This window comes from Podarcis raffonei, chromosome 4 (assembly GCF_027172205.1).
Source record: "Podarcis raffonei isolate rPodRaf1 chromosome 4, rPodRaf1.pri, whole genome shotgun sequence".
Lineage (NCBI taxonomy): Eukaryota > Metazoa > Chordata > Lepidosauria > Squamata > Lacertidae > Podarcis > Podarcis raffonei.
This window is the reverse complement of record NC_070605.1, coordinates 28,706,077-28,731,026: the sequence shown is the minus strand read 5'-3', so window position 1 is coordinate 28,731,026 and position 24,950 is coordinate 28,706,077. Positions and strand designations below refer to the sequence as shown.

The window sequence follows — 24,950 nt, the reverse complement described above, 5'->3', positions numbered from 1 at the left end:
TCCTCCTAACTCATCCTGTATAGTTTGTTAAGGGGTGCTGAGTGTTGCTAGGAGACCCCCTCGCAGAGTTACAGTTCTTAGAGTGGTTTAGCAATCCATCCCTCGTCCCAGGAAACTCTAGGATTCATTAAGAGTTTATTGATCTAGCTGTGGTTTATCTATGCAATATTTCAGAAGACAAATCACAGCAATCTATTTGTTCTAAATGATAATAGTTTATAACTAATGGCACAAAGAGTTTAACAAAACCTTATAAGAACAGCTGCATCAATGCAATAAAATCTTACCCAGGCATATAGGGATTCCACATCCGAATGATTCGATCCATCCCACCAGTTACAAGAAGGTTATTCTTTTTACTAAGTGCAAATGTTTTCACTCCTTTGTGGACTCGAAAAACAATCTGATCGCCCTCAGCTCTATGGGAGGGAGATCCTAGGACCAACTGTGCTTTCCTTGCCTTGGAATCTTTCCTGTGTTCTTTTATTTCCTTCATCTTTTGCTCAACATTGGTTGCTCCCACAACGCAACCTGTAGAAGGGCAAATGTTTCTGAATCAACCGTCAGGCCTCAAGTAGACTTTGACACGACTGATAATACACAATAAACAGCCTTACATTTTGGGATTGGAAAATGCAGACCATTTTAACATTTAAAAAAACAGGAGGGAGATTCTTGCAGTGCTTGAAGCTGCACGGTTTCCCACATTCTAGGTAAAAGGAAAGAACATGTAAATATGGTCTTCAGTGGTCACCACTGAACTCTACAGACAGGTCTGACAGATAAGACCATTTAGGCATCAAGAAACTGCTCTCAGGGAAAGATGGTTTCACACACTGCTCAGATCGGCAGATAGTTATAGGAAATGGGGTGTGTGGGGTCTGGTTGAAAGGCACTGGAGATAAGAGAAATTGCCTTCATAATGGAGATGACAGTAAAAGACACAAAAGGCCTCAACATCCAATCATGTAATCCGCACATCTGCCTACCTCCATTTTCTCACTTCCCAATACATCACAGCTCTATGCCAAAACCAAATGTTGAAGGGAATATTTCTGCTGTGTGGAATCTACCACAAGTAAAGGTAAATGTACCTCTGACCATTAGGTCTAGTCATGGCCAGTGGCATAGCGTGGGTTGTCAGCACCCGGGGCAAGGCAAGTAATTTGCGCCCCCTAACCCGTGGATTTGCGCCCCCTAACCCTAACCCCCAGATGTTGCGCCCGGTGCGGCCGGCCCCCCCTGCACCCCCCACGCTACGCCACTGGTCATGGCCGACTCTGGGGTTGCGGCACTCATCTCGCTTTATTGGCCGAGGGAGCCGGCATACAGCTTCCGGGTCATGTGGCCAGCATGACTAAGCCGCTTCTGTCGAACCAGAGCAGCGCACGGAAACGCTGTTTACCTTCCTGCCGGAGCAGTACCTATTTATCTACTTGCACTTTGAGGTGCTTTTGAACTGCTAGGTTGGCAGGAGCAGGGACCGAGCAACGGGAGCTCACCCTGTAGCGGGGATTCGAACCGCCAACCTTCTGATCGGCAAGTCCTAGGCTCTGTGGTTTAACCCACAGCGCCACCCGCGAATCTACCACAAGTAGAACCTGCCATTAGAAGTACATAAGCAGAGCCCTGTTGGATCTGTCTGCTCCAGCCAGTTAGTTAATTTTGGGCCCTCAAAATGTCTATTACTTCTAAATTGGCAAGATGTCTGGATTTTTGTGATTTTCCCAAAAGAAGCTCAAAACCTTTCCCTGTTGGTATATGCCACATGACTTTTAATTCTTTTTGATTAATTTATTGTTGTTTGCTTTATTTATAAGCTAATGTGTTTGATATTATTGTGACTGCAATGCTTGTTGCTTTTTTAACACTACTGTGATTATTGTGAGCCGCTTTGAGCTCAACAATTGAAAGGCAGAGTACAACTATTAAATCAGATCGAAAATCAAACCTCTGGAGGCCAGAGGTTCCTCATCCTGCTCTAAACTTTTCATCCTGACTGATCACATGGATGGTACTTGCAACGTGACTACAACACTGTAATATGGGAAGGAAAAGAAATTGTATATAAGCCAAGCAAATGGAAACATGTAAGAACAACTTCCTGGATTCAAAAGCCGAAATATAATTACCTATTACTACAGCTGCAGGCTCATGGCTTGAAGCAGAAATGACTGCTTTAATAGAATCATAGTATTTCAGCTAAAAAGACAGAAAACAAAAATACATTATCAAAATGCTACAAAATATTGGTTAAATAATGTTGTGTTGTTGAGATTGTTTTATAATTGTATGTGGCCCAAATTTTCAATGTTTACCTGAGTAACCCAGTCTCCATGAACTTTCCAACGGATGTAAGTAATATTAGGAGAAAGAGCTGCATTCTCAAGGCTAATATTTGGAAGGTTTTCTGATTTGGGCAGCTTTTTCCACGTTCTGAAACATGTTCAGAGAACATAATAACATTAAAGAAAAATAATTAAGCTTGTCCATGCTATCAGGTTCCTAATTTGGCCATTTATCGTCATAGGAAGCACCTGACCTTTGTTTTGTGATTTGCAAAATGTTGTGAGTTCGTTAGTAGAAGCTCTCAGAGCCCCAGCGCGTTCTGTTGTTTCAGAGTTCACCTCGTAGGTCCCTAACCTTTCTCATCTGTGGGCTCTAAAGCCAATTGCAGTGCCTTCATAATTGACTGAAGAGGACACTGCACAACTGCCTAGAGAGAGCCCTGAGTTCTTGCATGACCTTCCAATTAAGTACTGAAACACTGACTCAAGTTATCTCCCTTTGTTAAGAAGAGTAGATGCTCCTCTTCCCCTTCTGTTCAGCTGGAAAATGTCCTCCCAGATGCCACCCTAACCTTTTGTTAGTTTTGTATTTCTATCTGCAGCAGAGCAGAGACAGGGAAGCAGTGAAATAATGCTCCTCTGCACTAGAGTTGCCACATGGTCATGTGTATTGCAGAAGAGCTTAGTCCCTGTACAGCAAACCGCCAACTTATACGGGGGTTACATTCCAGGGATCATGCCTAAAGCCAGAATGACATGTACAGTAGTACCTTGGTTTACAACTCTTCCGGAGGTCCATTTGTAAACCAAAACAGGTTGTAACCCAAGGCACACTTTCGCCAATGGGGCCTCCCCAAAAAAATTGTTTGTAATCCAAAAAAAAATGGGTTGTAATCCAAAAAAAGGTTGCAAACCGGGACACTCACTTCCGGGTTTGACGTGTTTGTAATCCAAAATGTATGTAAACCAAGACATATGCAAACCAAGGTAATCAAAACCCATTGGGTTCAATGGGATGTGGGTTTGACAAAGTCATTTTCTCCAGAACCCTGCCCGCTTTCCACCCCCTTTTCATTCATTCATTCATTCATTTTTTGCCAAATGCGTAAAGCTGAATGCACACAAGTTGAATGTGTACTGCTTACTGTACCCAGAAAAGTTGGTTTCCAGAATCCAAACTTACTAGCTGCATCAGCCGTGTTAAACAGCCACCACTGTAGAAACACGCCAATAGTAGCTCCAAACCTCCCAAGATAACGGGGCCTCTTCTAGGAATTGTTTTCTGTTTCCAGGTTTGTGGCTACCCGTTGCTCAGGGAAGTTGGCAACTGGAAGCACACCTTTTGTGGAATGATTAACGAAATGTCTACTTTAGTTCTCAACAGACACTTTCAAATACTTGCCTTAGGACCTCTCCCACAGAGCAGATGAGCAAGATATTGACACAGCCCTGCAATCACAAAGAAGGTGCACACTTGAAACATGCTGAAAACAAACTGCAGGAAAGGTCACAATCGGGCGGCTTTCAGGCTTTTGAAGACAAAAACCCTGAGATTAATAGGATGAGTACGATTCTCTTGCAGCAGCTGTTCTTACTGATAGGGAATCTGTACCGATTGCCTGCTTTGCATGTAGATATGAACACAGGCATGGTTTCAAGGGAGATTTCCCATTAGAAAATTATGTACGAGAGGGATGTATGAGAGGGGTCTCCCATAGTCCAACCTTGCTTATCTGAAAGTCCTCTACTTTGCCATACAAACTGCATCTAGCCAATACTGTACAACCTCTGGCATTTTCTTGCTATCTGTTGTACTTTCCCTACATATCTACTCCATAATCCGAGGAATTAAACAGCAGCTGTGGCAAGCTGGGTTCCCCACCCACTGAGTTTTAAGGCCTAGAGTTTCCTTAGTGTTATGTACTGAGTTGAATAGGATCCAAACTGCAGCAGTCTGATTGGTCCTAGAACAATAGGATTCAGAATGCAGCAGTCTGATTGGTCCTAGAACAATGCAGCAGTATGATTGGTTGGCAGGAACTACCCAATCATGCTCCAGATAGAAGTGAATCCACAACCTGATTGGGTTACAGTAGAATTCCGGAATTAGCCAATCATGTGCAGCCCATTGTGTAAATAATGTATATATAGCAGATACTTTGAGGGGACATTCATTCCTCCTCACCACTATGAGCTGAATAAAGAGCATGAAATCACTTTGCGACTCTGAGTATATTTCACTGGCGACGAAGGTGGGATCCCGCTGAGCTGACTGCCACACACAGCACCGCAGCACCACCACCTGCCACACCGCTGCCTCGCACCGTGTATCCAGGCTTCAGCTCCGGGACACAAGGAACTCAGAATGGCAACCGACAGCAGCTTCTCGCCGTTCAACCCAGCATCTGGAGACTGGGAAGCGTACGCCTCCCGTTTCACCTTCCTCCTAGAAGCCAAAGGGGTCACCGACGAAGAAGAAGCCAAGAAGAGGGCGATATTCTTCAGCGTCTGCGGAGAGGAGACGTTTGAAATCGCCCGGGCTCTCCTTGCGCCTGAAGACGTCGCTACTGTTCCATACAAAACAATAATGGAACAGCTGAAGGGGCACTTTTCGCCGCAGCCCTCAGTGGTGGCTCGTCGAAATGCCTTCTACGCAAAGCGGCAAGCCCCTGGGGAAACCATAACTGGGTTTGTGACCTCTCTCCGCCAAGCCGCCCGGTTCTGCAACTTCTCAGAGCTGGAGAACATGCTTCGTGACCGCCTCGTCGGTGGCCTGAAGGATGAGAAGCTGCAACGACGCCTCTACGCTAAGAAGGACCTAACGTTCCAGGTCGCTCTGGAGGAGGCCCTGGCAACAGAAGCTGCCGAGAGGTCGACCCAAGAGGCACGGCAGAGCCAGCTGTCCCAACCGAGGGTCCACCACGAAGACCTCACCGACGACTCAGGATCCGACAGGGAGGAGGTACACCGAGTACAGCAGCGCACTCAAGCAGCCCACATACCACAGCTGCCTCGACGAGGAGGGAACTGCGCAAGCTGTGGAGAAAGTCACGAGAGGAGGACCTGCCGTTTCCGCAACGCAGAGTGCAGGCAGTGCAGAAAATTGGGACACATCGCCCGGGTGTGTCGGGCTCGGCCCACCCGACGCCAGGCATCAGATGACCAATCCAAGAGCCCCAGGTCCCGGGGCCCAACGCACCAAGGCAACTCGACAGAGCTCACGGACTTCCAGGTATACCAGTTGCCCCACCCCAACGTAGAGAAAATTTATGTTGACGTACAGATAGAGGGGGCCCCATGCCGCATGGAGCTTGACACGGGTTCAACTCTATCCATAATCTCGGCAAGGACCTTAAGGAAACTGTGTCCTACTGGGGGTCCCAAACTCAGGCCGGCCCCATTCACCCTCCGGGACTTCCAAAAACGTAAGGTCCCCACAATGGGGGTGGGGACCTTCAGGGTGCAATACCGAGGGCGGACGCGGCAACTGGACTTGCTTGTGGTCAAGGGCCCCTACATTAGCTTACTGGGATTGGCATGGTTTGGACCACTGGGGCTAGCCGTCACCGGGGTGAACTACATTAGCTTACAAGTGGACGTGGACGCCATATGCAAGGAATTTCCGGGGGTTTTCGATGGGAAATTGGGACAGTATACGGGCCCCCCCATTGCTCTACAGCTTGACCCCGCAGTATGACCGGTCAGGCTCAAGGCCCGCCGGGTCCCGTTCGCCCTGAAACCCCGTATAGACGAGGAATTGGACCGGCTCGTGGAGCAAGGAGTGCTGGAGCCGGTGCCTAATGCCCCCTGGGAAACCCCAATCGTCACGCCCGTCAAGCCTAATGGTTCAGTCCGCATCTGCGCAGACTACAAATGTACCATAAACAAGGCCCTCACGGCCCATGCATACCCAGTGCCAGTGGTCAGCCATGTTCTTGCCACCCTGGCTGGGTCGAAAATTTTTGGCAAGCTGGACTTGGCCCAAGCATATCAACAGCTGCCAGTAGATGAGGCCACAGCAGAGGCACAGACGATTGTGACGCACAGAGGAGCATTCAGGGTAAAGCGGCTGCAATTCGGTGTCAGTGTGGCACCAGGCATATTCCAGAATCTAATGGACTCTCTACTTAAAGGGATTCCTGGCGTCACCCCCTTCTTCGATGATGTGTTGATTGCCGGGCCCACACCAGAGGAGTTTGAGGACCGCCTCCGCACCGTTCTGCACCGTTTCCAGACGGCGGGTCTCAAGGTGAAGCGGGAAAAATGTCTACTAGGAGTGCCTCAGGTGGACTTTCTGGGATTTATGGTGGACGCAGAAGGGGTCCACCCGACTGGGGACAAGGTACGGGCCATTTGTGATGCCCCAGCGCCCAAGAACAAGACTGAACTTCAGGCCTTCTTGGGACTATTGAACTTTTACCATTCCTTCCTTCCCCACAAGGCGGCGGTAGCAGAGCCCCTACACAGACTCCTGGACAAGCGGGCCCCTTGGGTGTGGGGCCAGCGCCAGGAGGCCGCATTCCAGGCAGTCAAGGACTTGCTTGTCTCAAACTCGGTCTTGGCACACTTCGACGAGAGGCTGCCAGTGGTGCTAGCATGCGATGCCTCGCCCTATGGAATTGGCGCTGTCCTGGGACACCAACTCCCGGATGGAAGAGAGGTACCGGTGGCATACTTTTCCCAGACACTCAACGCAACCGAGCGGAACTACTCGCAAATCGACAAGGAGGGTCTGGCAATCGTGAAGGGAGTAAAAAAATTCCATGATTTCTTGTACGGGCGGCCCTTCACCGTGGTGACTGACCACAAGCCGTTGCTTGGCTTATTTGCCCCTGAAAAGCAGACCCCCCAAGTGCTGTCTCCTCGCGTCCTCAGGTGGTCAATTTTCCTTGCCAGCTACCAGTATGCACTGATTCACCGTCCGAGGGAGGGCGATGGGCCATGCGGATGCCCTCAGCAGGCTACCACTACCGGAAACAGGCCCCGACCCAGCACCTGCACAAGAGGTTATGAGCCTGGAGCTGCTTCCCGACCGCCCCATTCAGGCACAAGAAGTTGCACACCATTCCAAGAAAGATAGGGTCATCTCCCGGGTCCTGGACTGGGTGTGGAGGGGATGGCCCAGCAGCAGCCCCGGGCCAGAATTCGCCGGCTACACAACCCGCAAACATGAACTGTCGGCCCACAAGGGGTGCCTGTTATGGGGAAGCAGGGTCGTTGTTCCCCAGCCCCTCCGCAAAAGGGTCCTCACAGCCCTACACGAGACACACCCAGGGGTAGTAAGAATGAAGGCCCTTGCCAGGAGTTATGTGTGGTGGCCGGGGATCGACGGAGAGATAGAGGCCTGGGTCAAACACTGCCAGGCCTGCCAAGAATCCCGCCCAGATCCCCCAAGGGCCCCAGTCCAGTCCTGGGAGTCCGCCCGAGCACCATGGTCACGCCTGCATGTGGACTTCGCTGGCCCCTTTCAGGGGAAAACATTCTTCATAGTGGTGGACTCCTACACCAAATGGCTGGAAGTCGCACTGGTACCGTCCACTTCTACGTCCGCAGCCATCCGGGTACTACGCAGGCTGTTTGCAACCCACGGGCTCCCTGACACTCTCGTCTCAGACAACGGGACTGCATTTACGTCAGGAGAATTCCAAACCTTCACAGCGCAGAACGCCATCCGCCACATCCGTTCGGCGCCATTCCATCCTGCCACCAATGGCCAAGCAGAACGCATGGTGCGGACCGCCAAGGACACCTTTCGCCGCATGACGCAAGGGGATTGGGAGTACCGCCTTGCCACATTCCTTCTAGCACAGCACAGCACCCCCAGCTCAACGACTGGCCGGAGCCCCGCTGAACTACTAATGGGTCGGCGCCTTGCAATCAGATTGGACCGCATTCACCCCGATAGAGCTCAGGATGAGGTAGTGGTGGGGGAAGGCAGGAACCCCCGGACCTTCGAGGCCCAGGACCCAGTGTACGCAAAGAATTTTGGGGCAGGCCCAGCATGGGTACCCGCCACAGTCACCAGGGTCACTGGCCCCGTGTCGTACGAGGTGCTAACAGATGGGGGGCAATGCTGGCGCCGCCACTGCGACCAGATACGGCGACGATTCCCGGGAGAAAACCAGGAGGAGGAAAGGTCAGAGGAGTCCCAAGGGAACAGAGGGGCAGTGAGGCCCATAGAGCACGAGGGGCCAGCAGGAGAGGCAGAATCAGTAAATACAGAGAGGACCTGCGAGGCCGAAAGGACACCGGAACCAGAACCACGACTGAGCGAGCCGGTTGTGCCAGACCAAATAGCCCCATCACAGCCAGCATCCTTTGAACACGAGCCAGAACCTGAACCCCGGACCAGGGAACACCCCAGGCCGCAACGCACACGTAGGCCGCCAGCGTACCTCGAGGACTATGAATGCGACCTCCCGGGCAGGACTGGAACTTAGAGGGGAGGGGTGTTATGTACTGAGTTGAATAGGATCCAAACTGCAGCAGTCTGATTGGTCCTAGAACAATAGGATTCAGAATGCAGCAGTCTGATTGGTCCTAGAACAATGTAGCAGTATGATTGGTTGGCAGGAACTACCCAATCATGCTCCAGATAGAAGTGAATCCACAACCTGATTGGCTTACAGTAGAATTCCGGAATTAGCCAATCATGTGCAGCCCATTGTGTAAATAATGTATATATAGCAGATACTTTGAGGGGACATTCATTCCTCCTCACCACTATGAGCTGAATAAAGAGCATGAAATCACTTTGCGACTCTGAGTATATTTCACTTAGCAAGCACCAATACACACCTGGTCATCTCCATAAAGAATCATGCATTCATCATGATCTGTGTAGCTGAATTGGAGGGGGGAAACAAAGAGGAAGAAAAATTAAGTATTCCTTAAAATGCTTTTGTTCTGAGCCAAAATAATGTTTTGGATTGCACAATAACTTCCAAGACAAACCTAAAGACATATCTAAAGGAGATTATGTTAACACCCAAAGTTTTATTTTTTATTTTTTATTAAATATTTACTGGTATTTTCAAGAAACACACAACAAACAAAAAACAAAAAATAAACAAAATAAAAACAACACAAAAATACATAATATTCAAAACTAAACAGAAAAATAGAAAAAACACATAAAGTTTCTGATACTTATTTTCCTCAACCTTATTTCTCAGACCTCCTCACACCTCCCCTTCTTGTATTCCAATTTAAATTGTCAATTCAGCAAGTCCTTAACTTATTTCTTCACCTTAACTTAAACATTTATTCTAACATACTATTATTTTACTTTACTTCTTTTTTCCATTTCCTCAATTTATTTTTAACAGCCTTATTTTCAATTAATTTAAAAAAGAAAAAACCAATTTCACCTTATTAAAATTACACATCAATACTTATACCTCATTGATTATTCTTAAACCTTTTTCCTAAAGTCGACCAAAGTTTCCCTTCCACGGTTTACCCAATTTCCTTACCACTAACAAAATATAAAACAAACAAAACAAAGCAAATTATCCTTATGTACCCTTTGGATTCCCAACCTCCACCCACCCTTTTCCCGGTTCCAGTCCCCAACCCGTATCCATCATTCTTTATGTTATTTATTTAGCCTGGAGATCTCACGTCCGAGGCCCTTATATCTCTCTCAGTTCCTTTCTGCCGGTCTCTTTGATAGTCCTTGATGTTAAGCCCCAGGTCTCGGAGGGGCTCCGGCCCAACAGAATCCATGTTGCTTCTAGCCAGTCCTCCGTACTTAAAAGCAAAGCCTATGGGGTACTCCAACTCTTGTTTCAAATTTCTTTCAAATCCAGATGTCCCCACAGCTCCAGCTTTCACCTTCAACAAATTTGTAATCCTCAGGTCTTCAGATCTCCTCCAAAGGGGATCTCTCCATTTTCCAGACTCCCAATCAGACCAGGCTTTCCGCATCCAATTTTTATTGTCCTTTTTTATCATCATGTCAGGCCTCATATTGTAGCTCTCCTTTGACTCCTGCAAACCTCCAGCTCCTCCTTCATTTTCTTCAAAAACAACATATTGCTCCATCGTATCTACGCTTTCAGTTTCATTTATTTGTTCAGTTGAATAGGCTTCCTGTTTCAAGTCCTTATCAGACTCCAAACTGTTGTTTACTGTCCAGTGTAGTAGCGATACCTCTGTAGACAAAGCATCGTATTCATCTTGTAAGTTTCCCAAGAGAACAAGTGCTCTGTCCAATTCTGCTTGGAATTTACACACTCCAGCCATGTTTGTAATGTAGTATCCTTGTTACCCCTCTAGGGGGGATTTTAATTCCTTGATATTCCTTTCAGCTCAAAACCAAAAGTCCAGTTATTTTGTATCAACCCTCCTTATTTTCAACAAGTTATACCGAATAAACCAGCAAAAACAGCAGAAACAATGTTCTCTTTTTCCAGCTGACAACTAGCTGACTAGCAGCTCACTTGACAGCTGTCAAAATCTTCCATGCAACAGGCTTTCTCATAGGACGTTCCCGGGTCTAGGGGGGGGGTGTAATTTCAGCTCCCAAAATTCTTTTTATCCTCCAGAATATCTTCTTATAATGTCAAGACCGTGAGGTCAGGATCTTTTGTTAAAAAAAAACAAGAAACAGATTCTCTCGACCTTAGCTGCCCAGTCCTTTGCTTTAAATTGTTTACAAAGAGGGGGGGGTGGACTTCCTTTTTAGCCCCTTCCCGCTCGTTCCAAATCCAAAATAAGAAATTTTTTAAAGTTCCAATCTCCGTATTACTCACGGGTTGATGTTTTAAAATCCAATCGATCTTAGAAGAAGTTGGCGCTCTCTGTCAATGGCTTGCGGCTTCACTCCGTAGGCGAGGGAGTACTCTCAGCACCACGCCTCACCCTGCCTCCGTTCCGAAGCCTTTAAAAAGGCTCCGTCGCGGATTGGGGGGGCGCAAATGGTGCCCGCCGAGTCTCTGTGTTCACAGGCATCCGCGCCTGTGATTTTAAGGGTCTCCGCTTCGCCGCAGCGGCCAGACCCAGACGCTACGGAGCCGATTCCCTCCGGAGCTCGGAGGGAATCCGCCATTAAACAATGGCGCCAACCCGGAAGTCCAACACCCAAAGTTTTAGCACAAACTATTGATTTTGCCAATGGGACGCGGGTGGCGTTGTGGTCCAAACCACTGAGCCTCTTGGGCTTGCCGATCAGAAGGTTGGTGGTTTGAATCCCCACGATGCGATGAGCTCCTGTTGCTCGTTCCCAGCTCCTGCCAACTTAGCAGTTCGAAAGCACACCAGTGCAAGTAGATAAATAGGTACTGCTCTGGAAGGAAGGTAAACGGTGGTTCCGTGTGCTGCTCTGGTTTCGGTGTTCTGTTGCGCCAGAAGTGGCTTAGTCATGCTGGCTACATGACCCAGAAAAACTGTCTGTGGATAAATGCCGGCTCCCTCGGCCTGTAAAGTGAGATGAGTGCCTCAACCCCAGAGTCATCTGCGACTGGACTTAACTATCAGGGATCCTTTACCATTATTATTATTATTATTATTATTATTATTATTATTATTGATTTTACCACCTTGTGTTCATGCAGTGCACAGTTAACCAATTGTTATAAGAATTCTAAGGTCTCAAACATGAAAGAAATCTTCAGAAGTTCATAAGTATATAAAACCATGGCATTCTCCCTTCCTGTGGTTTCCTGCAGTCATGCTTTATAGCATCAGCACTCAGGGCATTCATCATGAGAAATCAAAATGGCATTTAATGTCATAGGGAAATTAAAATGACAACTTAACACAGGCTGGCATTCAGCCCAAGGAGACTCAGAACAGGTCCTGGGGCCTTGGTAGCTACTAGATGCAGTGGCGAAGCTTCATGCTCCGGCACTAGGGGGCGGAGAGCAGGTGGAGGCAAAGTTGGCGCGTGTCCCGGGGCGCCCAGCGCGCGGGGGGGGGGCAGCCGCGATGACACTCTGGAGATCGCGCTGCCGGGGGCGGCGCGCTCTCCACACACTCTTCTTCCTCCGCCAGTGACTAGAGGGTGTTGGGTCCTGATTCTGGGCCTGCTTGGGAGTTCCAAGTAAACCAACCTGAGCTTGAAGAAGAGGATATAAGTGTAATAATAGATATAGCCACACACAGAAGTATGCCATAATTATTAGCAGATAATTGACATAAGACCTGAATTTTGAGTGCCTTACCAGTAATCCACATTCAAAGGTATAGCTTCTAAACCACTAATTTGAAGGTAGGGTTCAAAGTTGGAGCTTTCATAGAGCTGAAGTTCGCGATCCCTGTCACAAAGTTGAAATGTTATATATTTTACCATCATAGGTTGTATGAACTGGTTTCCCATAATAAGGAGGCAATTAGCATTTGAAGGAGGGATTTTCATTCTGAAAACAGTGTTGGGGAAAGGGTTCAAAACCTTCCCCCAAGTTGTGACCCTAACTGAGGGACCCTTGCAGCTTCTATTTGTTAACATTCAAAGAGACAAGAGATTCTGTTTCTGATCTCCATCATCCCGTCAAGTTAGCCCCAAAGCCAATGCCCTGTCTGCTGTGCCAACCCTGTAATGCTGGCCAAGATCCCAAACTACTTTGTTTATGCAGCTTTCTCCAGTCAACCCCTAAGCTTTGGACGAAAGAAATATTGGTAACAGGCTTTTATTTGAGCTTTTGCGCATAGGGCACTTACCCAGTTCCCAATATCAACTTATTATATGGTGTCATGACAGTGAAATCCATCAACCACTTAGATTTTCTGTAGGCTTTCTCCTTAAAAAAGAGAAAAGGCAAGAAGTTAAGTATTGCCTGCCAACTCCAAGGTATGGTCTGAAGGAACATGAGGCCACCATCTTGCTGAAGCAATGTAGATCTGGGTTTGGATGGGAGACTGCACTGGAGTCACACACAAGTATGCTGCCTTGGGTTCCATGATGAAAAACAGGCAGGATTTAAATGTAAGGGGTGGGGGTAGGGAAATAAGCAATCATTCCTGAATCATGAATACTGTGGCTCTCATCTTTTCAAAGGAAAATTGAACTAAAAGTAGCTGAGGTACAGACAGTCCTGGGTAGAAGACAGGAGGACACAAACCTTTTATGTTAAGGAAGTTCAGGTGAATGAGGAGGAACTTTTAAAATGTAATATTGCCAGAACTTAGGGCATATAAACCGAAATAAATAAGCAGGCCTTGTGCCAGTCACTGCCTCTCAGCATAACCCACCTCACAGGGCTTTTGTGAGGAATAAATGAGGAGAGGGAGAACCATGTTTGCCATTTTGAGCTCCTTGGAGAATGAATGAATGAATGAATGAATGAATAAATAAATAAATAAATAAAACCAGCCATCCCAGAACCTATGACATGAGAAAATGTGACGTACAAACACCATCTTGCTTCGTATCAGCTTGAGCTGTGGTGACCAGAAGGAAATATGTCCGTCTTCTCGAGCTGTTATCAATGTGCTATCCAACAGCGAGCAAATTTTCAGCACAGGCTCTCCATGTGGGATCTCCTTTATGGTGGCAGGTAGTGCAAAAGAGACCTCTTTCAACCGGGCAGATGACTCATGTTGTTCAGCATATTCCAGCTGCATGTATGTGCAGAAGTCATGCTGGGGCGGAAAAAAGTGACAGTCATTGTCTCAGTGCTCAAGAGGCCAGATCCCATGCGTATGTACTTGAAAGTGAGTCCTGCTGTGTTCAATGGGGCTTACACCTAAGAAACTATGCATAGGAACAATGCCATCATAAACACATCACTGCCAAAATAGAGCCAACTAATGTTGGTAATGTATGCATTGTGAGGCACCAACTATAGGAGAAAGCAAGGCCCTTGTTGTATCACTAAGAAGTTCAGTGTCCACACTTTAAGGTTGAAACTTCACATTGATAATGCAATACATGTGTATGGTTGGAGGAGAAATTTGGGAGAACCCCTCCACCTGCCAAACCTTAACACCTCATGCGGCAAGGGAAATCGTAGCATACTTTAGCCTTTCTCAACCTTGGGGTCCTAATTGTAGTTGGACTACAACTCTCATCCCTAGCTAGCAGGACCAGTGGTTGGGAATGATGGGCATTGTAGTTCAGCAACACCTGGGGACGCAAGGTTGAGGAAGGCTGGACTTACTTAGTGCCCTGTTTTATAGAGAAACACATTAACATCTTTCTTTCAGAGGCATATTCCTTGACTTGGCTTCATCTTTTCACTCATTCCAATAAGCCTTGTACTCCTCATTCATAGTCACATCCTATTTTAAGCAATTAATTAATTATTGCTTACTGGGGTTTCCAATACACACTTACCCAACGAATTCTGCCAGTTGCAGAACAGTCAATTTTCATGAAAAGCTTTTCTATTTGTTCATCACTCTGTAGGAGCAAAGGATGTACACAACAACCTTTAACACACAAACGGTCAAGGTTACACGAGGTAGTTTCTAGCTTCAATCCAGCAAACATGAACTGCCCCAAATGGTGGCAACAACAAAGATTAAGGGCATGGAAGCCAGAGGCTAACAGTAGAATCCTATGCATATCTACACTGATGCAAGCAACACTGACTTACTCCAGTGTGTAGAGCACTGGAGCCTAAATACAGGACAGAAAGTGCTTCCCCTCCCCCCTCCCCATTCCATCTCATCTATGGTATTAAGCCATTGGGGTATGGTTTTCAAACTGTGCTTTGCTTACTGCATTTTGTGACCCCATGCATTTCTTCAACGTGCGCTTGAAGTTTTCCACATCCAAATACTTATGTCCATTAATTTCTAAGTCCTGGAAGCAGATAAAGCAACAGGAAATATAGTGTGCTATTATGAAGCAGCAGACTTGCCAAGATAGCCTCATTCTGGTACTATTTCTTTCTCCCTGGAAAGATCAAACTTGTGATCAAACCTGAATGCAAACATAAAGCACAAAGATATTTTATATCTCATGTCTCTGCCCCAAATTGGGTAGACACTCCCAGCGTATTGGGGTTCCTAGGGACCCTATCCCTGAGCTGCTTTTGATGTCACAAGGCAGACCTGATTCACTTCTAGGTTTGTCGGTTTTTGATCCTGCTCTGTGGTTGTCACTTTAACAGCAGTTTGATGTTCAGTAATTAGCAAGTAATAACATTTAGTGCCAGGTCATCATAATACAATTTGCCTGCTGATCACTGCTTCTTTTATTAAAGGCACATAAGCAAGCCAAACAAAAACTCATTATGCTTCTCACTCATTCAGAAGTGGCTATTAACAGACTTTGCTGAAAGCCTCTCTCTACTCCATGTCAAAGACACTTGTCAGTACTTTGCTCATAGGGAACCCTTAGAAGTCCATGAAACCAGAACTCCCAAGAGAGGTTTGATGCATCTAACCCTAAGGATGTGATTGGACCTTAAGATGCATTGGACCTTAAGACCTGACTTAAGGTCCTACTTGAGAGGTTCCAGGAGGCATCTGGCTAGCCTCTGTGACAACAGGATGCTGGACTAGATGAGCCTTTGACCTGGTCCAGGAGACTCTTATGTTCCACACCACCTGGTTGACTACAGTGCATGGGGAAGAGAGGAGAGGACAAGGATATGGATGCAGGTGAGGGCTGGACACAGGGCCCACAAAGCCCAGCTTGAGATATCTTTGCAAGCTAACATATCAGAACCATAGCTGTCAACTTTCCCCTTTTCTTGCGAGGAATCCTATTCGGAACAAGGGAATTTCCCTTAAAAAAAGGGAAATGTTGACAGCTATGATCAGAACTGATATTTATCTTGCATTGCATTACCTCAGTAATGATTACATTGCTCTCTTGCAGACACAAATCTCTTAACAAAATTCATGAACACACTTTCTCAATACTTTCTTACTCCAAACTTTCTGAGGCATAAATGCAAGTTAAATAGGTGCCCTTCTGTAATTGGTATGAGAGAACAGCCAATATGCTAACAGCGAAACAATATACAGTGAAATGATATACATTATGAGTGAAATAATTTACACTGATATGATTTCATTGGGATGGTCGTACCTGAAAGGCCACATGTAGCTTTTGAAGCTGTTCCAGGGTTACTTGCTGCTCAATCTTGCCAAGACAAAAAATAAATAAAAATGGAATAATTAAATGATGATGCACATGGGCCCCTTTTAAGACTTGGGAGATGCTTATGGATTTAATGTTACGTGAGGACACCTTTCAATTCATTGCAACCTATGTTCCCGCAGCCTTGCTCCTCCCCCCCCCCAGTAAATCACTGAGACTCACCTGCCAGGAAGCTAGTGTAGCAGCTCCACCCCACCCAGTGAACCACTTTGGCACACAGCCCAGTCCTCCAAAACCTCACTACCACTAGATGACGCCTTGCATCATCCGCTACCTGAGGCAGCTGCCTCATTCTGCCTAATGATAGGACCAGACCCGGAGCATATGCTATCAGGATGCTGTGGGGGAAAAGGCTTCCCCATGCCAAGCGATTCCTACCTTGTCCATAATGTTTGCAAGTAGTTGGAACCATGGTGTATCAACCTCCATCTCTTTGTTTCATGTTCCAGGTGGTTGTTGGGTGTGTGTCTGCAAAGTGGCTTTCAGTGGAGATTGCAATGTGTGCTGTGCGGTTCTAACTGACTCTATAGAGGGAACTGCTCTCTGACATCATGGAAAGCCAGCGAGCCCATTATCACCCAACAAATTCAGATTCGCCTCGTCCTCTCATAGCATTTACCATTTTGAAAAGACCTTCGGAGCCCAGCAAGAGAATTCACTATACCTTTCCTTTCCATTGGCTTCTGGATGAGTCAACGCGATGGCGAACGCTTTCGCTCTCCAGTATATTTTCCATGAGTCCAATGGAGTGACTCCTCTGCTGCCCTTTCAGCAGCTCCCTCAGCAGCCATTCTGGAAGCTGCTCTATCTCCTCCTCCCGAGCTTCTGAAAAACTGCTAAGGGAAACTGGAGACGCAGCTGGCAACCTGCGCCCTCCTAATGAAGTCTGCGCACGTCGAAACAGAAGGTCTGTTGTATCTGTCGTCTCTCTCAACTCATTCAGAATGCTGTCAGAGCACAAACACCAGAAGGCAGGCATGGACATTGCTATTATTATTATTAATGAACTGTCTCTTAATAATAAATTACCTATCATTAATTATTAGTTGCTGGCGGTAGCAGCAGTAACAGTAGAAACAACAATAGATTGTTTCCAGACTGAGGTAACAGCTTCCTTTACAAGTTACAGCTTATCCACATACACAATTCCTTTAAATTAAGGTTACCAGATTTTTTTTCAATGAATCCGGGGACACTTTTCAACTTCAATGGATTTTGTATGGGGACTGATGTGTAAATCTTTTCCCTGGGAAACAGGGGACATCTGATAACCTTACTTTAAATCACATTTTTCACCTCAAAGAATTCTGGGCATTGTAGTTTTTTAAAGCATTGCTGGGAATTGTAACTCTGTGAGGGGTAAACTACAGTGCCCAGAAATATTTGAGGGTGGAAATGTGCTTGAAAGGTATAGTGCGAACACAGGGACACAACTCTATCCATCTATAACCCTCACATTTTTCAGTTATCATGTGATTAAATGGGGAGGGGAGGGAAATGGAGGGCATAACAAGTGAAGTGACTCACTAAGATTCTCAAAGGACCTGAACAATGGCACCACAAAAAAGAGAAGACACATTAACATGTTTCCAATCTGGACATTTCCTATATTAAACTATACCTAGAGTGACTGGTTGGGCATAAACAATAGGGTGAGTCATACAAATATTTCTGCTTATTGTCAGCCTCTGTAACATGTGCTGGAGAAGATTAAATGTAAATGGACGAGTCAACAACAAGCTGGTCTTGGCTGGTGTCCAATGGGGTTGGAAGTCTTAATGTCAGCTAAGCAGCATCATTTAATACAACCCTAATTTCCTGGGTTGGGTACCATAAGAGACAGCCAACTTGGAAACTAGCGTATAGTGTTGTACGGCTGGCTGCCTTATGTGCGGTGACTCTCCCAGAGACGAAAACAATAAATGCTAATCTATTTAAATTCACAAGGAGGCAGCATTGGACAAAGGCTAGGCGATAAATTGGGATGGCTTCTAAGAGTGCTTCTAGAATGTGCAGTTTTAGTGCTACCTAGTCATTGATTTTCCACTATAAGCTACAAAAATAATTACAAGCGACTCTCCATCGTTCTATGAGCCTGGCGCTATTTGTGTGTGAATATCCTGCTGTTATAACTATACTAGTGGGCGTAGCGTATTTGTGTGGCTACAGGAGTAAATGTGTGCCTAACCATGCCATTTTAGCAGTGTGCTTAAAAAAATGCTAGGGACACTTATTCATTTGAAAACATTTGCAAAATAAAATTAAGTAGGTGAAAAAGTGTGTTGCTGCCATTTGTACCCCCCCCCCCAAATATGCTGCTAAAAGGATGCTGATGAGAAGGATAATAATGGGAGTGTGTCAAAGCGATTGTGTGTTGCAATGGGGCGCAAATTACACGTCAAAACTATGCTTCTACAAAAACAAACATAAAAGTAGTGTGCTACTGTTCTGTTCCTACTTCCCAGAAAAGAACTGAGAAACAATGAAAGCAGCAGAGACACAGAGAGATTCAAACCGCATCAAATGCCCATAGCAAAATTAACACACCTTCTAAAATCGCCATCTCAGCATCTGTCTTGGAACTGAATTGATTTTATGCATGTGCTGCTGTTTTAAAGTGCCTTTTTAAAAAAATTTATATATTTTTTTAGATATAAAACAGTTGCATATAGAAAACAATTGTATAACACTGTTAAAACTGGTTTATGAACACTCGATCCATGATGCTTGATGAATAGCTGGCTCTTCTCTTAGGAATACTTCAAACCTTAATATAATCAAGAGGAAACGGGAGCAGGATTTGTATTCCTCCCCCCCCCCCCATGCTTCTGTTAGGGAGGGTAGGACTGAAACTAATGGATTCAATTTACAAGAAAGGAGATTCTGAAAGAAGAACTTTCTGACATTAAGAGTTGTTATACAGTGGAGCAGACTCCTGTGAGAGGTGGTGGACTCTTCTTCTTTGGAGGGTTCTAAGCAGAGGTTGGATGGCCATCTGCCATTTATGATCTAGTTGAGATGTCTATATTGCAGGGGGTTGGACTAGATCAGTGTTTCCCAACCTTGGGCTTCCAGCTGTTTTCGGGCTACAATTCCCATCATCCCTGACCATTGGTCTTGCTAGCTAAGGATGATGGGAGTTGTTGTCCAAAAACAGCTGGAGGCCCAAGGTTGGGAAACGCTGGACTAGATGACCCTCAAGGCCCCTTCCAACTCTACAATTCTAGGGTCTCTTTTGTTTGCAGGGTGTTGGGCTTGTGCTGGGCCCAGGGGGTAAACCAGGACCAGACCAGAATCTGAAGGTTCTCCTAGGAGTCAGTCCGACAGGGCCAAGGCAGGACATGAGGCAGGAAACCAGACAAGGACAGGTACAGGATCTCAGGCAGGATCTAGCATACAGCAATGTTGCTCCCACAACCTGGGGCGGGGTCCGACAGCCTTTTATCTTTGTCGGGGTAGCAGCCAGTCCTGATTCCCCTGCGACTCACCTCCCTGTTTTGCCCAAAGGTGAGCACTCCTCCTGCGAGTACTCAGGTCTCTCCTTCTCTCAGACCTCAGTCTCTGCAACTCGGGAGATGTCAGTGGGTTACTAGACCCAGAGGCTGCTTCAGCCTCCCCTGACCCAACTGGTAGTGGAGCAGCTGTAAGTGATGGCCCAGCTGATGGCAACAAGGTAATCCCTGCGTCTGGAGCCAGGGCAGGCTCAGGCCCCTGACTCGGCCCAGCTGGTGTTTGTTGCAGGGGAACCTGTGCAGACTGGGGCTCTTCAGAATCAGGCCCCAGACTAGGTTCAGATGCCGCCTGAGGCAAAGGATCCAGTGCGGACTGAGACTCCTCTGGTTCCGAGTCCGAGCCCAAGTCCCAGGCCATCACAGAGCAATGTGTTCAACAAAGTGCATTCCATGCCATGAATCTAATTGCATATAATTGATAGTTTGACAAAAGAAATACTGTTCCTTTGCTATCACCCCACCCCTCCCAAAATTGCTATTATTTATTTCTTGGCTTTTTGTATGGCAAAAGTTAAGCCTTGTTTTATCTTTCTTGTTCTAAGAAACCAAGTCAAGGAACTCTCCTTCTCCGGCAGTACTGGTGTCTGAGAGCAGCTAATTATAATCCGTTGCACGTTCCCAAGCAAAGCAGACTGAGCAAACAAAACAAGCAAACAAACAAAAAAGGATTTTCACAGTAAGAATCTGCACTAGTGATATAGAATTCACCAAGGCGATAGAATGTGAAGCGATCATGTCTCAGGGAAGGAACTGTTCACGTTAGGGTTTGAAAATTTTGACAATTTATAAGAAAGCAAAAGAACAGCATTTGGTTCCCTGACAACAAGCAAATAGCTTCCAAACAATACTGATCAGCACTGCAGTCACTCTTGGACTCAGTCTGCACCCAAACTCCTTTTATTATTATTTTTTAAAGCCAGTAATGGTTTTTTTTAAAATTTATATGCATTGAGAGGTTTTTTAAACAAATCCTCCCCGCCCCCGCCCCCCCACCCTCACCTCTTACCTGCTAAGTGTGGATGTTTCTAAGTGTCCCGAAGCAGAACTTGGCCTCACTTTTCTCCCCAGAGGCATTCTGGCACTAGAAATCATACCAGAACACCACCCTTCCCAGTGCCAGCAACTGAATCTCACAATGCCACTGCTGTTTCCACTCCCCTGAGGCAGCGGTGGGTGCCCACTTTGTTCCTAAGATTGGAGCCTGCTGGTTAGAGCTTGTCTGTCCACAGTTTGCCACAGCTCAGGTTACTTAGCACCTCCTCCAAGTCCCACAGCATCACAGCTTGGGGATTATGCATTGCAGCACCCTCAGGGCAGGGGTGTTGCTAGGTGCTTAAGAGTCTTGGGGAACATGTGCCCATTTGTATACCCTTTTGCTAATATATATGCATTGAGGGGAAAATTAGGAGGGGGGAGAGCAGCTGCAGCACTATAAGTCACATGTAGAAGAGTCCTGAGCTGTGATTCTCAAAGGTGCCAGCTGTACCACAATAAAACTCCCTCTACCTACCTGAGTACACTGTATAGCTATAGAAATTTGTGCACACTCTCCCTCTGATATGAATTACCACAGATACATTTGCAGCAGAACTGATCTCATATTTTTGGCTGAGATCCATTTATGGACGAAACATTCACCTATGTGACCAAATTGTGTGAATGAGGGAGAATGAGTGTGTGCTGCTAGGTGGGGATGAGGGAGCTGTACATTCAAGAACTGAAATAGTTTCCATTTGAGATAACGGTCTCCAAAGGCAGAAACCTTGAGAAATCTGAGAGTATTATGTAACGCGAGGTACCACTGTATTATATTTGAATCCTCACTGTTATAAGAGCTCAAGCTTCTGTACAGTTGTATCTCGGGTTACATACGCTTCAGGTTACAGACTCTGCTAAACCAGAAACAGTACCTCGGGTTAAGAACTTTGCTTCAGGATGAGAACAGAAATCGTGCAGTGGCGGTGCAGCGGGAGGCCCCATTAGCTAAAGTGGTGTTTCAGTTTAAGAACGGTTTCAGGTTAAGAACGGACCTCCGGAACAAATTAAGTACTTAACCCGAGGTACCACTGTATCTAGTTCTGCCACCAAGCCTGATAGAAGCAAGGTCTGAGGCACTGTAGGAGTAAGACCTTATGTCAGAGCATATTGTTTTGACGGTAAAATTATGCTTTAAATGCATATGGTGTGTTAGGCAGCCTCGAGCTGTCCTTTAATGTCAAGCCAGAACTTGTATAAATTCAATATTTTAAATCCCATTTCCACCAGGTAGCTCAGATTGCCATTCATTGTGGTTCTCTCCCCTCCATTTTATGCACACCACAACCTTGCTAAGTATAGGTTAGCCTAAGAGTGACAGGACAAGGTATCCCACATCCTTTTATTTTTATTTATTTATTTACATGCCACTTACAATCCAAAAGGCTTTGTCCCTGATGGCTCCAAACATCAATTTTGTGCAAGAGCTGCTAGTTCAGGAGGGAATATTCACTGATAATGTTTTTTTAAATTATCAGGTACCAAGAACCCAGAAGCTGGGCCCATGCTATGATGGTGGAACATGGTATGGAATTTCTTAGATGTTAACGGTTCAGCTCCAAATATTGGCATATTGGCTCAGCCCTGATTATTACCCAAAATGAAAGCAAGGCAAATGGCTACTTAACCTGTTCAGATAGAAAACAGCTGTGAACTTACAGCAGGGAAGAAGGAACATCAAAAGAGAATTATGGCAGGAAGCAACATCTCCCTGCTTCTGACTCACCCCACAATTTCTTCTGGTGCTGAAAAACTGAAATGATGAGAGAGGGAGAAAAATCACATGACATACACTTTTGCACAATCACTTCTTTGCCTGCTGAGGAACACCACACAGTTTACAAAAAAAGGAGAGGAAGAATGTGCAAAACAGCCCTAAGTGAATCCAGAATGTCCTGTTCTGCATTATGTTATACAAAGCACAAGTCTTGGTTTTTAGATTTTTTTTCATCCTCAATTAATAGCACCAGCCAGCAAATTCCATTATGATTCAGAGTGCTCCAGTTAGTACATTTTGCATTGTAAGTGAAATGTAAGAAAACCACAACTACCTCAATCTGAAGGCTTGTGGCACATATTAAAAAACTAAAGAAGTTGTGTAATAACCTCAGGAACAGAACCGGGTTATAGTGCTTCAGCAGCGGCTAGCGCAGTGCTGTTTTTATTGGTCATAATCTGTGTTTTATCAATCAGTGCTTAATTGTTTTTTCTGAGAATGAAAATTATTTCAGGGGAGAGCTAAACTTGGCTCAGGCCTGTGTAGGCAGCCTGATAATAGGCAGCACTCCATCTGCCAGATATTTAGTCATCAAATCTCAAAGGGAAAATAGATGGAGAGAGAGAGATATCAATAGTAGATAGCTGATAACAGCATGTAAAGGTAGTTTGACTATGTTTGATAGTTGTGATATAGCAGAATACATATAGGACACACACAAATACACACACACACACAGAGAGAGACACACACACACTTCATAATACCGTAATTTAATGCACAATATTCCTGCCTCCTCCCTCAGGCAAAACCAACATACTGAAGCCATAATAAGACTTGAAAGTCATCATTTTACATCTGAAAAATAACCACACCTACTGCCCCTGTAATCAGCCCTCCAAACAAGTCCTCATTTTGGTTGATCCATGCCATTTGCATTCTTGCCTTGGCGATATTTCTGCTATGACCTCTCATTGCCAACTGTAAATCATCAGCTATTTTTCTTGAATTGCACAGTCATCTCAATATGAACCGTAAGTGTGTTGCTTCTTTTTATGGTGTCAATTACCGGTACTTTGCTGCTTAGCTTGTTGCTGAATTTTGAGCTAAGACCACAAGAAGAACCCTGCTCAGTCGGACCAAAGGACCGTCTAGTCCAGCACAGTGGCCAGCCAGATGTCTGTGAGAAGCCCTACGAGACCTACTGCTTGCGTTTCACAGCAGATTGTATTCCAAGGATCTGATTCTGGAGGTAGTGCACAGCCGCTATGACTGGTAGCCTTTTCATCAATGAATTGCTCCAAGCCCCTTTTCTCTGCATCAGACATAATTTTATAGATGTATTATTGTTCTTGATTGTATTTTCTATCTGCCCTTCATCAAAAAGTCCCAGTGTGGGTTATAGGATATATAGATGCAATTAATACAGTAACAAACAACCAATCCCCAACACACACACACCAATACATGAAGGACACAATTCTTCAGCTTTCAAAGGCCATGGTAAAGAGATGCATCTTCAGCCATTGTCGGAAGCTGTAGAGATAATGCCAGATGCATCTCTGTGAATAGGGAGTTCCACATTACTGGGGCCAACACCGAGAAGGCCCTCTCACAAGTCATGGCCCACAGAAACTCTGAAAGTAGAGAAGCCACCAAGAGGGAGTCATTTAGGGCTTTAAACATTAGTGTAAACATCTTGAATTGGGTTTAGAGCTAATAGGCAACCAGTGTGGTTACTTTGAAGTGTAGCATGGGTTCTCACAGTAGGTGGCACTAGTTGTAGCTTTCAAATCATTTTGAAGAGCACATTGCAATAGTCTAATCTGGCAGTTAGCAAAACATGGAGTGGTCAAGTCATCTCTGTCTGAAGGGGACCACAGATGGTGAACCGGACCTACAATAAGGCACTCCTAGCCATACAGTTTACCTGTGGCAAGAAGTACTTTTCAGGGATAAAAAAAATATGCAATAGATGTGTGGATGCAATTCATGTGTGGATTGGGGGGGGGAGTACTCAGTCTCCATTGATTCTGGAATAAAATAAAATGTTGCGTGTACACAGCCTTAACAGATTTATTTGGGTTCTGTTCCTAAATTGATCAGTTTACAAAGCAGCAAACATAATTTATACATAACGAAATACAGACTCTTAATCTGACCAACATGGGAAGGTGTAACTTCAGAGGACTAAAACAGCTTTATGCTGAGGAAGGGAACTCAAGGAATTAAAACTAGGGCTACAATATTTAGTTGCCAATCTGTTAGAACAGGCACGTCCAACTCCCAAGAGACTGAGATCAACTGGTAGTGATCTATCCATTGTCATTAGAAGGAGGAGC

The 24,950-nt window shown here is 45.7% G+C and overlaps 1 protein-coding gene across 1 annotated transcript in view; it reads right to left on the bottom strand.

The window, feature by feature from the left end:
- The window catches only part of LOC128412718 (WD repeat-containing protein on Y chromosome-like), a 37,617-nt gene extending 16,529 nt beyond the window's left edge, over window positions 1–21,088 (bottom strand). Inside the window, 13 exon segments of the mRNA XM_053386005.1 lie at window positions 288–531; window positions 2,133–2,202; window positions 2,319–2,436; window positions 3,691–3,737; window positions 9,087–9,132; window positions 12,455–12,547; window positions 12,951–13,030; window positions 13,641–13,871; window positions 14,566–14,631; window positions 14,953–15,036; window positions 16,273–16,326; window positions 17,009–17,291; window positions 20,863–21,088. Of these exon segments, the coding sequence (XP_053241980.1) occupies window positions 288–531; window positions 2,133–2,202; window positions 2,319–2,436; window positions 3,691–3,737; window positions 9,087–9,132; window positions 12,455–12,547; window positions 12,951–13,030; window positions 13,641–13,871; window positions 14,566–14,631; window positions 14,953–15,036; window positions 16,273–16,326; window positions 17,009–17,291; window positions 20,863–20,948 (1,502 nt within the window). The 5' untranslated portion in view covers window positions 20,949–21,088.
- Between the last annotated feature and the right edge of the window lie 3,862 nt (window positions 21,089–24,950).